Source organism: Phycodurus eques, chromosome 7 (genome assembly GCF_024500275.1).
Source record: "Phycodurus eques isolate BA_2022a chromosome 7, UOR_Pequ_1.1, whole genome shotgun sequence".
Classification (NCBI taxonomy): domain Eukaryota; kingdom Metazoa; phylum Chordata; class Actinopteri; order Syngnathiformes; family Syngnathidae; genus Phycodurus; species Phycodurus eques.
In genome coordinates, this window is record NC_084531.1 from 1,335,792 (window position 1) to 1,349,573 (window position 13,782).

The 13,782-nt window shown below is 44.2% G+C and overlaps 1 protein-coding gene across 4 annotated transcripts in view; it reads left to right on the forward strand.

Moving 5' to 3' along the window:
- Positions 1-13,782, forward strand: part of brip1 (BRCA1 interacting helicase 1) — an 87,096-nt gene that overhangs the window by 47,251 nt on the left and 26,063 nt on the right. For 3 of the 4 annotated variants that reach the window (XM_061681635.1, XM_061681638.1, XM_061681637.1), the window contains 2 exons: positions 440-580; positions 7,276-7,437. In XM_061681635.1, the coding sequence (XP_061537619.1) occupies positions 440-580; positions 7,276-7,437 (303 nt within the window). The remainder of the gene's footprint in view (positions 1-439; positions 581-7,275; positions 7,438-13,782) is intronic. The other variant, XM_061681636.1, reaches the window with a different exon arrangement.

A 13,782-nucleotide genomic window follows, 5' to 3' on the forward strand; every position in this document is an offset into this window, starting at 1 on the left:
ATGATAGTCAAGTCGACGTCGACTGATTAATGACATTATTTTTCTCAAGTCGCACACCAATGTAAAAACAAATTTTAAAAATAAATCGCCTTCTCCACACTGGCTGCTTTGCTTAACACAAAAAAAAGGCATATTGGATTAAAGGTGAAACAGTTGACTTGTCAACTGCCTCAATTCAACTTTTGCGCTACACACAACTGAGAATCTACAGAAACAGCACTGCGCAGCAATCCATGTGGACCTCTTGGTTGGTTTTGTGTGTACCATCTCAGCCACAGGTTGTGTAAAATGGTAGCTAACTTGGCAATGCCCTTCACAAAATGATGATAATAACACCAATACACAGGAATAATTGGAGCTCTGAGTTGATTTATAATAAGCTATTCAATGAAATCATCAATCAATCACTTTACTGTTGTGTATATTGTGTGTCTTTTAGGCCTTTTCTGACTTAAGTGGGACAGTGCATAGCATTGTTCTGACATCAGGGACACTGTCACCGATGGGGTCCTTCTCCTCAGAACTTGGGGTGAAATTTTCTCTTCAACTGGAGGCCAGTCATGTCATCAACAAATCACAGGTCAATATCCTACATATAGGTTTTCTTGATCTTTTTGTGCTTTTCTCAACAAGTTACACAATATACAAGGTATCCCAAAAGTAGCTATACACTTCGTTTTTTTTATTTTTTTTTTATTTCATTTCTGGTATCATTTGGACAGATCTGAGGCCTTCAGCATCTGACTGCTTAGGCTTTACAGTTTTTGTAATCACATAATTCCTTTGCCCATGGCTGGCCAATTGACATTGGAACATTGACATTCAAATTTCCTCCGTGCTAGACATGTTTCTGTTCTTGGCTGCATTTCAGCACCAGTTTTAGAATATCTATGCCTATCATACACTGCTCCAACACATATTACAATTTACCCTTTCCATGACAAACTTCTCAAAACAGTGTCTGTTCTGGAAAAAACATCCAGCGTAAGTCCAGCTACTGCCACCACTGATGAAAACACCAACTTCTAGAGCAGGCATTTGTGCAAAGCCAGGGAAATTTTATCCGAAGAGGCTGCACTAGAACTCATCAACAAACGTTTGAGTCAGCGAATGCCTCCGAGGTTGTTTCAAGAGCTTCATGCGGAAGATTCAGATGCTCAAAAACATTAACTATATTACACTAGACATTTGAGCATTTATGACGGCCATCAAGCTTCTCAAACTGGCACTGAACTGCAGTCAGGGACAGTAAAACTTATTGGTAGGCGTCTATTTTGCAGTGCTACCCCACTGTCAATTGACAAGCCATAGGCAAGGTTAAACACATGCTTAAAAAAAACCTGCAAAGCCTAAACTGTCAAATGCTGATGGCATCACGTCTGTTCAAATGATACATGAATTGAAATGGTGAAAAGGGTGTTTATAGTGACATTTGAGATAGCCTGCATTCTTCTTCTTATCCTTTTGGCTTGTCCCGTCAGGGGTCGCCACAGTGCGTCATCCTTTTCCATGTAAGCTTATCTTTTGCATCCTCCTCTCTGACTGCCCTCACCTCTTCCCTCACTACATCTATCAACCTTCTCTTAGGTCTTCCTCTCGCTCTCTTGCCTGGCAGCTCCAAATCATCATCATCTCTCCTCTGGATGTGTCCAAACCATCTAAATTTGTTCTCTCTACCTTTGTCTCTAAAACACTGTGAAGGTCCTCACTTGTTATTTGTCCTATATCAGGCTTTTTATTCCAAGGGCTGCATAGAGAAAAATCAAAGGATGTAAAGGGAACTTTGACATTCTTCTCAGATTGATTGAACAACCTAAAACCAATCCATCAGTGTAGGTAAAGATATGTTTAGCAATTATATATTGTTGAAGTATGTATATTTTTTAATAAAAAAAAAACAGATGATAAAGTAACAGGTGAATGAATGAGTATTGTTGCAATGGTGAAACTGCCCAGTTACCAGCACGCATTACACCATGTAGTGCTGAACCTTTGCCGTACTAAGAACAATCTTTTTCGTACATGTGTATTTATGTTTGTTGAATATGTGTCCTATTTAACTGTCGTGATACTATTATGTTGCACTTCGTTTTTATGAATCCCCGACTATCGATTTTGTGCAATACAATGACCTCCTGGTCAGTTACGCAGTAAGCTAAACGAAGGTTAGCCAAGCGTTGCCTGGCGACTTAACCAGCTGACAAAGATGTAAGTGTATTCTTCCTGGACATCACTCCATGAAACCTTGTACCGGTACTTCCCGCAGTTAAAAGAGCTGCTTTCTTATTCAACCGCAATATTTAATTTCAAAGTCACCAGAGAGCCACATCAGCGGGATGAAAGAGCCACATGTGGAGCCACACAGGTTGCCGAATGCCAGGAGGTTTAAAGTTGCGAGAGATGGCCCCAAAACCTTCATAACTTAATCTTTATCCTATTTTCAAGTGAAGTTTATTTGTGTAGCCTTTCATCACAAAAGACTCTCAAAGGGCCAAAGAGGCCCACAGTTCACAAAGATTGATGACACCACCTGATCTAAAACCCCAATCAGGCAAGGAAAAATTCAAGACCCATTTGGGGAGAAATAAGAAAGGATGACCAGTACTGTACAATATTAATTGAGACTGCATAAGAATACATTTAAACAGCCTCAGAAAAGTGGTTCTGCCTCAGGACCTGGCACGGTTGGTCAGAACAGAATCCTCCACAGCAACGCCTCCGTGAACGTGATCCACTTCAAATCTTGTCAAAGTTGGTCGGTGCACTAATCTTTACAGCAACAGCCTCAGATTCCTTCCTAGCCCCCTCTCTGAGCAGGAGAGGAGAAATGGCAGTAACACAGGCCTAAATGTACTTGAACTACAGTGGGTACGGAAAGTATTCAGACCCCCTTAAATTTTCCACTCTGTTATAGTGCCACCATTTGCTAAAATCATTTAAGTTATTTTTTTTCCCCTCAATGTACACACAGCACCCAGTGCAGCCCTATGAAGGGCACAAGCCAGTGCAAACGGTCCCAAGCCCGGATAAATGCAGAGGGTTGCGTCAGGAAGGGTATCCGTCTTAAAACTTTGCCAAACAAATATGAGCGTTCATCCAAAGAATTCTATACAGGATCGGTCATGGCCCTGGTTAACAACGTCCGCCACCGGCACCGTCAACCTACAGGTTGGAAATTCAGTTACTGTGGGTCGAAGTCGAAGAAGAAGAAGTGGTGGAAAGCGGGTTCTTCGGCAGAAAGAGAAGAGGAAAGCACAGAGCCTAGAACTGAATGTGGGGACTTTGAATGTTGGGACTACGACAGGAAGATCTCGGGAGTTGTTTGACATGATGATTAGGAGAAAGTTTGATATATTGAGACCAGGTGGAAAGGCAGTAAGGCTAGAAGTTTAGGGGCAGGGTTTAAATTATTTTACCATGGTGTAGATGGGAAGAGAAATGGAGTCGGGGTTATTTTAAAAGAAGAGTTGGCTAAGAATGTCTTGGAGGTGAAAAGAGTATCGGATCGAGTGATGAGGCTGAAACTTGAAATTGAGGGTGTTATGTGTAATGTGATTCGGGGCTATGCCCCACAGGTAGGATGTGACCTAGAGGTGAAAGAGAAATTCTGGAAGGAGCTAGACGAAGTAGATGAAGTAGTTCATCCCAGACAGAGAGAGAGTCGTAATTGGTAAAGATTGTAATGGACATGTTGGTGAAGGAAATAGGGGTGATGAAGAAGTGATTGGTAAGTACGGCATCCAGGAAAGGAACTTGGAGGGACAGATGGTGGTAGACTTTGCAACAAGGATGCAAATTGCTGGAGTGAACACTTTTTTCCAGAAGAGGCATGAACATAGGGTAGGGTGACCTCCAACAGCGGAGGTAGAAGCATGCAGGTGGATTATATCTTGTGCAGACAATGTAATCTGAAGGAGGACTGTAAGGCCGTGGTAGGGGAGACTGTGGCTAGACAGCATAGGATGGTGGTGTGTATGCTGACTCTGGTGGTGGTGAGGAAAATTAGGAAGACAAAGGCAGAGCAGAGAACCATGTGGTGGAAGCTGAGACAGGACGTGTGTTGTGCAGCTTTTCGGGAAGAGGTGAGACAGGCTCTCGGTGGACGTGAGGAGCTTCCAGAAGACTGGACCACTGCAGCCAAGGTGATCAGAGATGCAGGCAGGAGAGTACTTGGTGTATCTTCTGGCAGGAAAGGAGAGAAGGAGACTTGGTGGTGGAACCTCACAGTACAGGAAATCATACAAGGAAAAAGGTTGGCTCAGAAGAAATGGGACACTGAGAGGACCGAGGAGAGGCGAAAGGAATACATTGAGATGCGACACAGGGCAAAGGTAGAGGTGGCAAAGGCAAAACAAGAGGCATATGATGAAATGTATGCCAGGTTGGACACTAAAGAAGTAGAAAAATAATATCTACATGTTGGCCAGACAGAGGGATAGAGATGGGAAGGATGTGCAGCAGGTTAGGGTGATTAGGGAGAGAGATGGAAATGTGTTGACTGGTGCCAGTAGTGTGCTAGATAGATGGAAAGAATACTTTGAGGAGTTGATGAATGAGGAAAATGAGAGAGAAGGGAGAGCAGAAGAGGCAAGTGTGTTGGACCAGAAAGTGGCAATGATTAGTAAGGGGGAAGTTAGAAAGGCATTAATGAGGATGAAAAATGGAAAGGCAGTTGGTGCTGATGACATTCCTGTGGAGGCATGGAAGCATCTAGGAGAGTTTTTGACCAGCTTGTTCAATAGAAGTTGATGAGCCACACAATTAAGTTATGGGAAAGAGTAGTGGGGGCTAGACTCAGGACAGAAGTGAGTATTTGCAAGCAACAGTATGGTTTCATGCCGAGAAAGAGTACTACAGATGCATTATTTGCCTTGAGGATGTTGATGGAAAAGTACAGAGAAGGTCAGAATGATCTACATTGTGTCTTTGTAGATTTAGCAAAAGCCTATGACAGAGTACCCAGAGAGGAACTGTGGTACTGCATGCGGAAGTCTGGAGTGGCAGAGAATTATGTTAGAATAGTACAGGACATGTACGAGGGCAACAGAACAGCGGTGAGGTGTGCTGTAGGCGTGACAGACGAATTTAAGGTGGAGGTGGGACTGCATCAGGGATCATCCCTGAGCCCCTTCCTGTTAGCAGTGGTGATGGATAGGCTGACAGATGAGGTTAGACTGGAATCCCCGTGGACCATGATGTTTGCAGATGACATTGTGATCTGCAGTGAAAGCAGGGAGCAGGTGGAGGAACAGTTAGAAAGATGGAGGCATGCACTGGAAAGCAGAGGAATGAAGATTAGCCGAAGTAAGACAGAATATATGTGAAGGACTGAAGGACTCCAAAATTCTCTGCTCTGATGAGACCAAGATACAACCATTTGGCCTTAATTCTAAGTTGTATGTGTGGAGAAAACCAGGCACTGCTCAACACCTGTCCAATACAGTCCCAACAGCGAACCATGGTGGTGGCAGAATCATGCTGTGGGGGTGTTTTTCAGCTGCAGGGACAGGACGACTGGTTGCAATCGAAGGAAAGATGAATGCGGCCAAGTACAGGGATATCCTGGACGAAAACCTTCTCTGAGCTCGGGGCCTCAGACTGGGCTGAAGGTTCACTTTCCAACAAGACAATGACCCTAAGCACACAGCTAAAATAACGTAGTGGCTTCAGAACAACTCTGTGACTGTTCTTGAATGGCCCAGCCAGAGCCCTGACTTAATACCAATTGAGCATCTCTAGAGAGACCTGAAAATGGCTGTCCACCAATCTTCACCATCCAACCTGACAGAACTGGAGAGGATCTGGAAGGAGGAAGGGCAGAGGAAAAATTTGTTGCATCATTCCCAAAGAGTCTCATGGCTGTATTAGCGCAAAAGGGTGCTTCTACTAAAGACTGAGCAAAGGGTCTGAATACTTATGGCTGTGTGATATTTCAGTTTCTCTTTTTTCATAAATCTGCAAAAATTTCAACAAGGGGGTCTGAATACTTTCCGTACCCACTGTAAATGCCAAAGTGTACAAATAAGTTTGAAGTCGAGATTTAAAAATTTCTTCTCACCTTTTCAAAAGTTTGGTATCATAAGAGATCTTGCTAAACAGAAACTGACAACATATCCAGCATCTTTCCAATGCGTAGATATAACTACATGTTTCAGCTGTGACAATTTGTGCGCACTCAGGGCTGACAACAAGGCGCTCTAAAGCGGCCACGCCAGAGGACTATCTGAAAGGAAGATGCATTTTTGGGGCGTAGGCCTAGCTCGCTAGCTAAATTCATGTCGCAATTGCGCCACACCGGAGGTGGTCAAGTTGTTTCATCGTGCAGGAGTTGGGCAACAGCCCAAGTGCGTCACTGGGCCCCATTTTAGTCATGCCCAAAGAAATCGGAAACCTAAAATGAAGAAAAACAATTCAGAATCAGCTTTATTGGCCAATACACACAAGGAATTTGTCTCAGGGAGTTGGAACCTCTCCAGTATGACAGCAAACGGCCACAATGGCAAGACGAACGAAAAAGACAAAAACATCGACAATACTAGAAAGCGTCTTACCGAGACGTCCACCGGTGTAGGCGCCATCTTGTTTTTGTGCGTGTGTGTTTGTGCAGTCTTCCAGATAAATGGTCTTCAATGATCATAATTATCAAATGTTAAAAATGTTTGGTGTTCGCTTTACAGGCTCTTTAAGTTTCTGTTTTTCAATAGAATCACTCGTTATTTAATAGAGAATAATGTCTTGCTTGATCGAAAGCAGGACGTCACCGCCCGACTTCCACTCGATCGCCCAATCAAATATTTTGCTCAATAAGTTTAATTAAAAGCTGTTTTAACACAATAAATAACCTCGAGGCACCACTCTGCATTTAAAAGGCATTTACAGTGATCAAAGATACACTGGTAATAATATCAAGAATTTATCTGATGGGGTGGTACACACGAATATACCCATGCCATATAATAATAATACGTCCATTTTCCATAGCGCTTATCCTCATTAGGGTCGCAGGCGTGCTGGTTCCTATCTCAGCTGAGGTGAGAGGTGAGGTACACCCTGAAGTGTTCGCACGGGGAGAACATGCAAAACTCCACACAGGTGAGGCCGGATTTGAACCCGGGTCCTCACTGTGAGGCACATGCGCTAACCAGTCACCCACAGTGCTGCCACAACTTTTAATATAATGCATAAATTCAATCAAACTTTACATTTGATAGCACGAGAGCAGACAACCTTCCCACAGTAAATTAAGAATGAAGAACCAAAAAAATCTCTCTGCAGGTTTGGGTTGGCACTCTTGGTGTAGGACCTCAAGGCAGAAAGCTCTGTGCCACCTTCCAATATGCTGAAACCTATGCCTTCCAGGATGAAGTTGGTGACCTGCTACTGCATCTCTGCCAAGTTGTGCCAAAGGGTGTTCTCTGCTTCTTGCCTTCCTACAAGGTAAATATGGATACATACTGATTGAAATGAAAAAATCTGGTCATTTGATATGAGTCCATTGGAGCGTCGCGTTTTCGCAGGGCGAGGATGGTAACTGTCAGGAAGGCTGGCTAAAAAAACCGAGGTTCCACTATCACAACAGGGCTGCCACGTTAGTGACAGGGCTACAACCAGAGGCGGGTCGAGTAGCCACAAATTGTACTCAAGTAAGAGTACTGTTACTTTCGAATAATGTGACGGAAGTAAAAGTTCAATGTAGTCCTCCAAATAATTACTTGAGTACTAGTAGTATTCAGTGAAAAACTACTCAAGTACTGAGGAATTGCTGAGTAACTGAGTTTTTTTAATCCTAGCAAGAACATCAACTCGACAAAAATGTAAAATGGGAATGTGCAAATTCAGATATTGCCCAACAATAATAAATATAATCTTTATATAATAATTTAACAAGATTAATTCTGCCACAAGAAATTGTGGCATGAGTGTAAACAAGTCTTTGTTTACACTCATGGAACAGCACAGTAGGCTCACCCGATTTCATAGCTGTTCTTTTCTCTAGTTTTTACCAGGTTTCAAGAAAATGTCACAAGTAGCGCCGTTGGATTGGTGAAAACGTTGTATGCTAGTGCCCAAGGAGGAGGTCTCTCTGACAAACCAAAACATAGATTTGTCAAGCAATAATAGATAATAATAATAATTCCCAAATTGGTCGCTGTTGTTTACTGGCACTGTGGCGCAATGCAGTCAGAGAATGGGAATTACATATTTACGGGTCACAGATATACAATAATACTCGATCCTCCCGTGCCTACGTGGCGGCCATGCCACAAATTCGATATACCAGCTCGTTGGTGTTAGCGGTATGGGATTGGCTATGCCCAATCTTTGTGCAGTAGCTCTGACCGATTTTCCCTCTTCTCTCAGCTTCAAAATGGTTTGCTTTTCTCCCATAGACAGCTCTCTGGTCTTCGTTTGCTGGACAGCAAATGTAGTTTTCACAGGTGAAACCCTAAGCCAAAAACAAGCACTCTCTCATGTTTAAGAAATCAATCTAAAAGGCATCACCTGAGCAACTAGAAATACCAGTCAGTCACATGTTCCAAGACTTTTGCTCACTTTAAGTTAATTTAATGATGTCTGTTCCAATACTTTTGCTCACTTGAAAAGCGGGTGGCTTCAAACACGGGTGTGCACTGTCCTAAGTTGTTTAACACATTTAGATGTAAATCCCATGAAATAAAAGATGGAATTCTGATTTTCTCATTTTCATCTTTTGATCTGAAACCCAAATGTCTTCAGTCTACAAAAAAACAAACAAAGGAAACGACCTTGGCGTTCCAATACTTTTAGAGAGGACTATCGACACTGTATATATAAATTGTGCCTTTGGCAGTAAAGATACAGTCTACATAATTACATAGATACATTTTCTGAACCGCTTATCCTCAATAGGGTGTGCGGGCGCCTATCTCGGCTGACTTCGTGCGAGAAGCGTGGTACACCTTGAACTGGTCGCCAGACAATTGCAGGGCACACAGATACAATCAACCATTCACACCTACAGACAATTCAGAGACGTCAATTAACCTACCTTTAGGCTTTACACGATCAGGATTTTTGGGGCCAATCACCGATCAGCAAGTTTAAAAAAAACGATAACCGATCCGATCACAAGATGGAGCTAACTTACTATAATTTAATTACTTTAACAAATACTGTTAATGACATGCTTACTCTAACTTTCTCACTGTCCTGGCTATATAGATGGGAATTGTCCAGAGTTTGCCTCCGTTTGACTTTTCCTTTGTTTTTTTGGTTTTTTTTCCCACGCTGCGTTGCTCGAACACGGCATGCTTCTCCTTGTGTACATTCTTCAGGTGCCCGATCAAATTTGTTGTTGATTTAGATGACGTTCCCCACTACGTACTTCAGTTATGCAGCGACTGCAAGTGTTGTTTGTCTGAGACACCGCAAAATTCTCCCACACCGACGACAAAAACTTTATTGGCCGTCAGATAGTTACAGTACAGCGCCACAAGACACGTGACAAGGCTAAAAATAATCTAGCTTTTGGATTCATACGCAATAAAGATGCGGAGTTAAATGTCTTGTGCGGAGCCGATCGATGACGTCATTGATCGGATCAGCGAATTATGACATGAAAGCCAATCAGCATAAAATGCTAATTATCGGCCGATATCGATCACACCGATCAGATCGGCGTAAAATCTACCTATCATATATGGGAGTATATGGTAGGTAGGTGTATTTTTTTAAGGTGTTATTGAGTGGGCCAGTCTGAGAAGCAAACCACATCTCCCATGATCCCCTGCGCACCTTGCAGGGGATCATGGGAGATGCACATGTGCAGTGCAAGAAATATCACAGTGCACTGAGCACGGCGCTAAATTTAACAAGTCGAAGGTCCTGCAAGCTTAAATCAGAAATACGGACGTGTTTTGGTTCTGCAGTAATCAAAAATGATTGAGGATAAAGCATGACGGACATGCAAAAAACTGTTGTTGTTTTTTTTCCTTTTGTGCACTTTTGGGCCATTTATCGGTGATCTAAGAATTTGTAGTGGCCTCGTCAGGCAACCACCGACCTACCTAACAGCATACTAGACCCAGGTCATGGGACCCTATAAATTCCCTTTTTAAGGATGTGATCCAGTATTAAGCTGGCCTTGTTTGTCAGAGACTGAGCATTAAAAAGTTCACCTTTAATGCTTGGGGTGGTAACACATTTTTTTCTATTTTCTATATTTAACATTTCGTTCCAGTGCTGCCCTCCGCAGAGACTTTCCCTGGCTTCTCGGAGTTTAGTGTTGAGTTCCAAAAAAAATCCAAGATGGCGCCTACCAGTGTGGTCGCCTCGGTAACGCGCTCTCTAGTATTGTCTTTGTTTTTGTGTTTTTCGTCCGTCTTTGGAGACCTTACACGACTCACTTACACAAGGGGAGACCTGCTAACCATCAAGGAGGCTACTCCGGACTTTCTGTCACCGACTTTTGAAAATCCGCTCAGTTTTTTCCCCGAGTTACTCACCGGAGCGGCGTCCGCGGTTTTCGGCGCATGGATGCGGAAGCAGCGCCACAGAGGAAAACGAGCCGGAATTCAGGTGAAACTCCGCAAGAGAGGACACAGATTGGCGTTCCCGTCGATCCACCTCGCGAATGTACGCTCCCTACCCAACAAAATGGACGAGCTTCATCTTCTGTTAAAGACCAGTAAAGACTTCGGACGTTCCGCGGCCATGTGCTTCACGGAGACCTGGCTTTGCGACGCTGTACCCGATGGCGCCGTCATGCTTCCCGGCTTCAACATTCATCGAGCGGACCGCGGCATGGAATCATCGGGGAAAACGAAGGGCGGCGGGATATGCCTCCATATAAACGAAAAATGGTGTACGGACGTCACGGTGCTCAGCACACACTGCAGCCCGCATTTGGAGTCGCTGTTTTTGAACTGTAAACCATTTTACTCGCCACGTGAGTTTGCATCGTTTATACTGGCTGGAGTCTATATTACACCGCAAGCTAACATGAACGCCGCATTGCTAACGCTCGCCGAACAAGTCAACGAAATTGAAAAAAAACACCCTGACTCACCCCTCATTATTCTCGGGGACTTTAACAAAGCTAAACTCAACCACGAACTCCCTAAATACAAGCAGCACATCGACTGTCCTACCAGGGAAAATAATACTTTAGACCACTGCTACACTACGGTAAAAAACGCATACCGTGCTATACCTCGTGCAGCCCTGGGGTCGTCCGATCACTGCTTAATTCACTTAATACCGACGTACAGGCGAGAACTTAAATGCGCGAAGCCTACAGTGAAAAACAGTCAAAAAGTGGACCAATGATGGATGATGCAGTCAACATGGGACTGCACTTCATCCTAGAACACCTCGACAGTGCAGGGACCTACGCGAGGATCCTGTTCGTGGACTTCAGCTCAGCGTTCAACACCATCATCCCTGAACTCCTTTCAACCAAGCTTCTCCAGCTCAGCGTCTCACCTGCCATCTGCCAGTGGATTTAGAGCTTTCTGACGGGCAGGACACAGCAGGTCAGGCTGGGGGAGGCCACCTCATCCACACGCAGCATCAGCACTGGGGCGCCCCAAGGTTGTGTCCTCTCTCCGCTGCTCTTCTCTCTCTACACGAACGACTACACCTCAGCGAACCCGACTGTCAAGCTCCTGAAGTTTGCAGATGACACCACTGTCATCGGCCTCATCAAGGACTGTGACGAGTCTGCATATCGACAGGAAGCGGAGCGGCTGGAGCTGTGGTGCGGGCGACACAACCTGGAGCTGAACACGCTCAAGACAGTAGAGATGATCGTGGACTTCAGGAGGCATCCTTCGCCACAGCTGCCCCTCACGTTGTCCAGCTGCCTTGTGTCAACCGTCGAGACCTTCAAGTTCCTGGGAATTACAATCTGTCAGGACCTGAAGTGGGCGAACAACATCAACTCCGTCCTCAAAAAGGCCAAGCAGAGGATGTACTTCCTGCGGCTTCTGAGAAAGCACGGCCTGCCACCGGAGCTGCTGAGACAGTTCTACACAGCGGTCATCGAATCGGTCCTGTGTTCTTCCATCACAGTCTGGTTTGGTGCTGCTACAAAAAAGGACAAACTCCGACTGCAACGGACAATCAAAACTGCTGAAAGGATTGTCGGTACCCCCCTACCCACCATTGAGGACTTGCACGCTGCCAGAACTAAGACAAGGGCGTGCAAAATCCTCTCGGACCGTCTGCACCCCGGTCACCAGCTCTTCCAGCTCCTTCCCTCAGGTAGGCGCTACCGATCAACGCAAACTAGAACTAGTAGACATTCCAACAGCTTCTTCCCTCTTGCGATCAACTTCTTAAACACCTAACCTATAATTCCATTACAACAAGCTGGCAATTTTTTGACTTGAGTTCGTTGTCACATTTCTGTGGGGCCAATTATGTATTACTCGTGCACTCACTGTAGTTGTCTCGCCATGCTGCACTATTTGCATATACTGGCCACTCATGCCAGAGTAGCATCTGCTCCATTTGCACACTGATTGAGGAGTATCTGTAACATTTGCACAACCGACATTGTCCCAGATGATCGCACTACTCGTCACTTTAAACCGCATACACTCCTTGAAGTCTCAGCGCCCTTTGCACAATGGTCATTGCACCGGACTATTGCAATATTAGTCGTTCGAACTGCTCTAAGTGCTAGAGGACTCTGCATCTTTTTGCACAATTGTTTTTTGTCAATGTCTTTATGTCCCCAAAGTGTTCTGTAAATTGACTGTTTGTTGTACTAGAGCGGCTCCAACTACCGGAGACAAATTCCTTGTGTGTTTTGGACATACTTGGCAAATAAAGATGATTCTGATTCTGATTTTTAACATTCCCTTGGGCAAATGTACAGCGGCTGAAATAAGTATTGAACTATTGACCTGAAAATTTCACCACATGTTGGGAACAACCCAGGTAATCCATACAAACAAATAAAGTAGAACAAATAAGATCAGAAATTAAGTTGTGTGTAAAAATGTGAAATTACACAGGGAAAAAGTATTGAACACATGAAGAAAAGGAGGTGAAAAATGGCATGGAAAGCCAAGACAGCACCTAAAATCTATCAATAATCAAACAGCAATCCAGCGGTTTGTCGGTGCAAATGAATATCAACTGGTTCAGTCCCAATTGATGGCCGACAAAAAGGTCTCATTGCCAAGGTGTGCGTCAAGACACATCTCATGATGAGTAAGAGCTTAAGAGCATCGCAAAGTAATTGTTGCAAAACATAACGATGGTATTGGTTACAGGCGCATATCTAAGCTTCTGAATGTTCCAGTGAGCACGATTGGGCCCATAATACATAAGTGGAAAGCCAATCATACCACCATAAATTTGCCTCGATCAGGTGCTCCTTGCAAGATTTCTGACAGAGGAGTGCAAAGAATAATCAGAAGAGTTGTGCAAGAGACAGTGACCACCTGTGGAGAGCTTCAAAAAGACCTTGAATCATCAGGTACGGTTGTCACAAGGAAAACTGTGAGTAATATACTCCGCCGCCATGGCCTGTATCCACGCTCGCCACTCAAGACCCCATTCCTGGAAAAAAAGCATGTCAAAGCTCGTTTAAAGTTTGCTGAACATTTGGACAGGCCAGTTATATACTGGGAGAATATAGTCTGGTCTAATGACGGCAAAGTTGAACTCTTTGGATGCCATAATGCAAACCACGTTTGGAGGATAAATGGCACTGCACATCACCCTAAAAACACCATACCAACAGTGAAGTTCGGAGGTGGGAACATGGTGGTGTGGGGCTGCTTTTCAGCA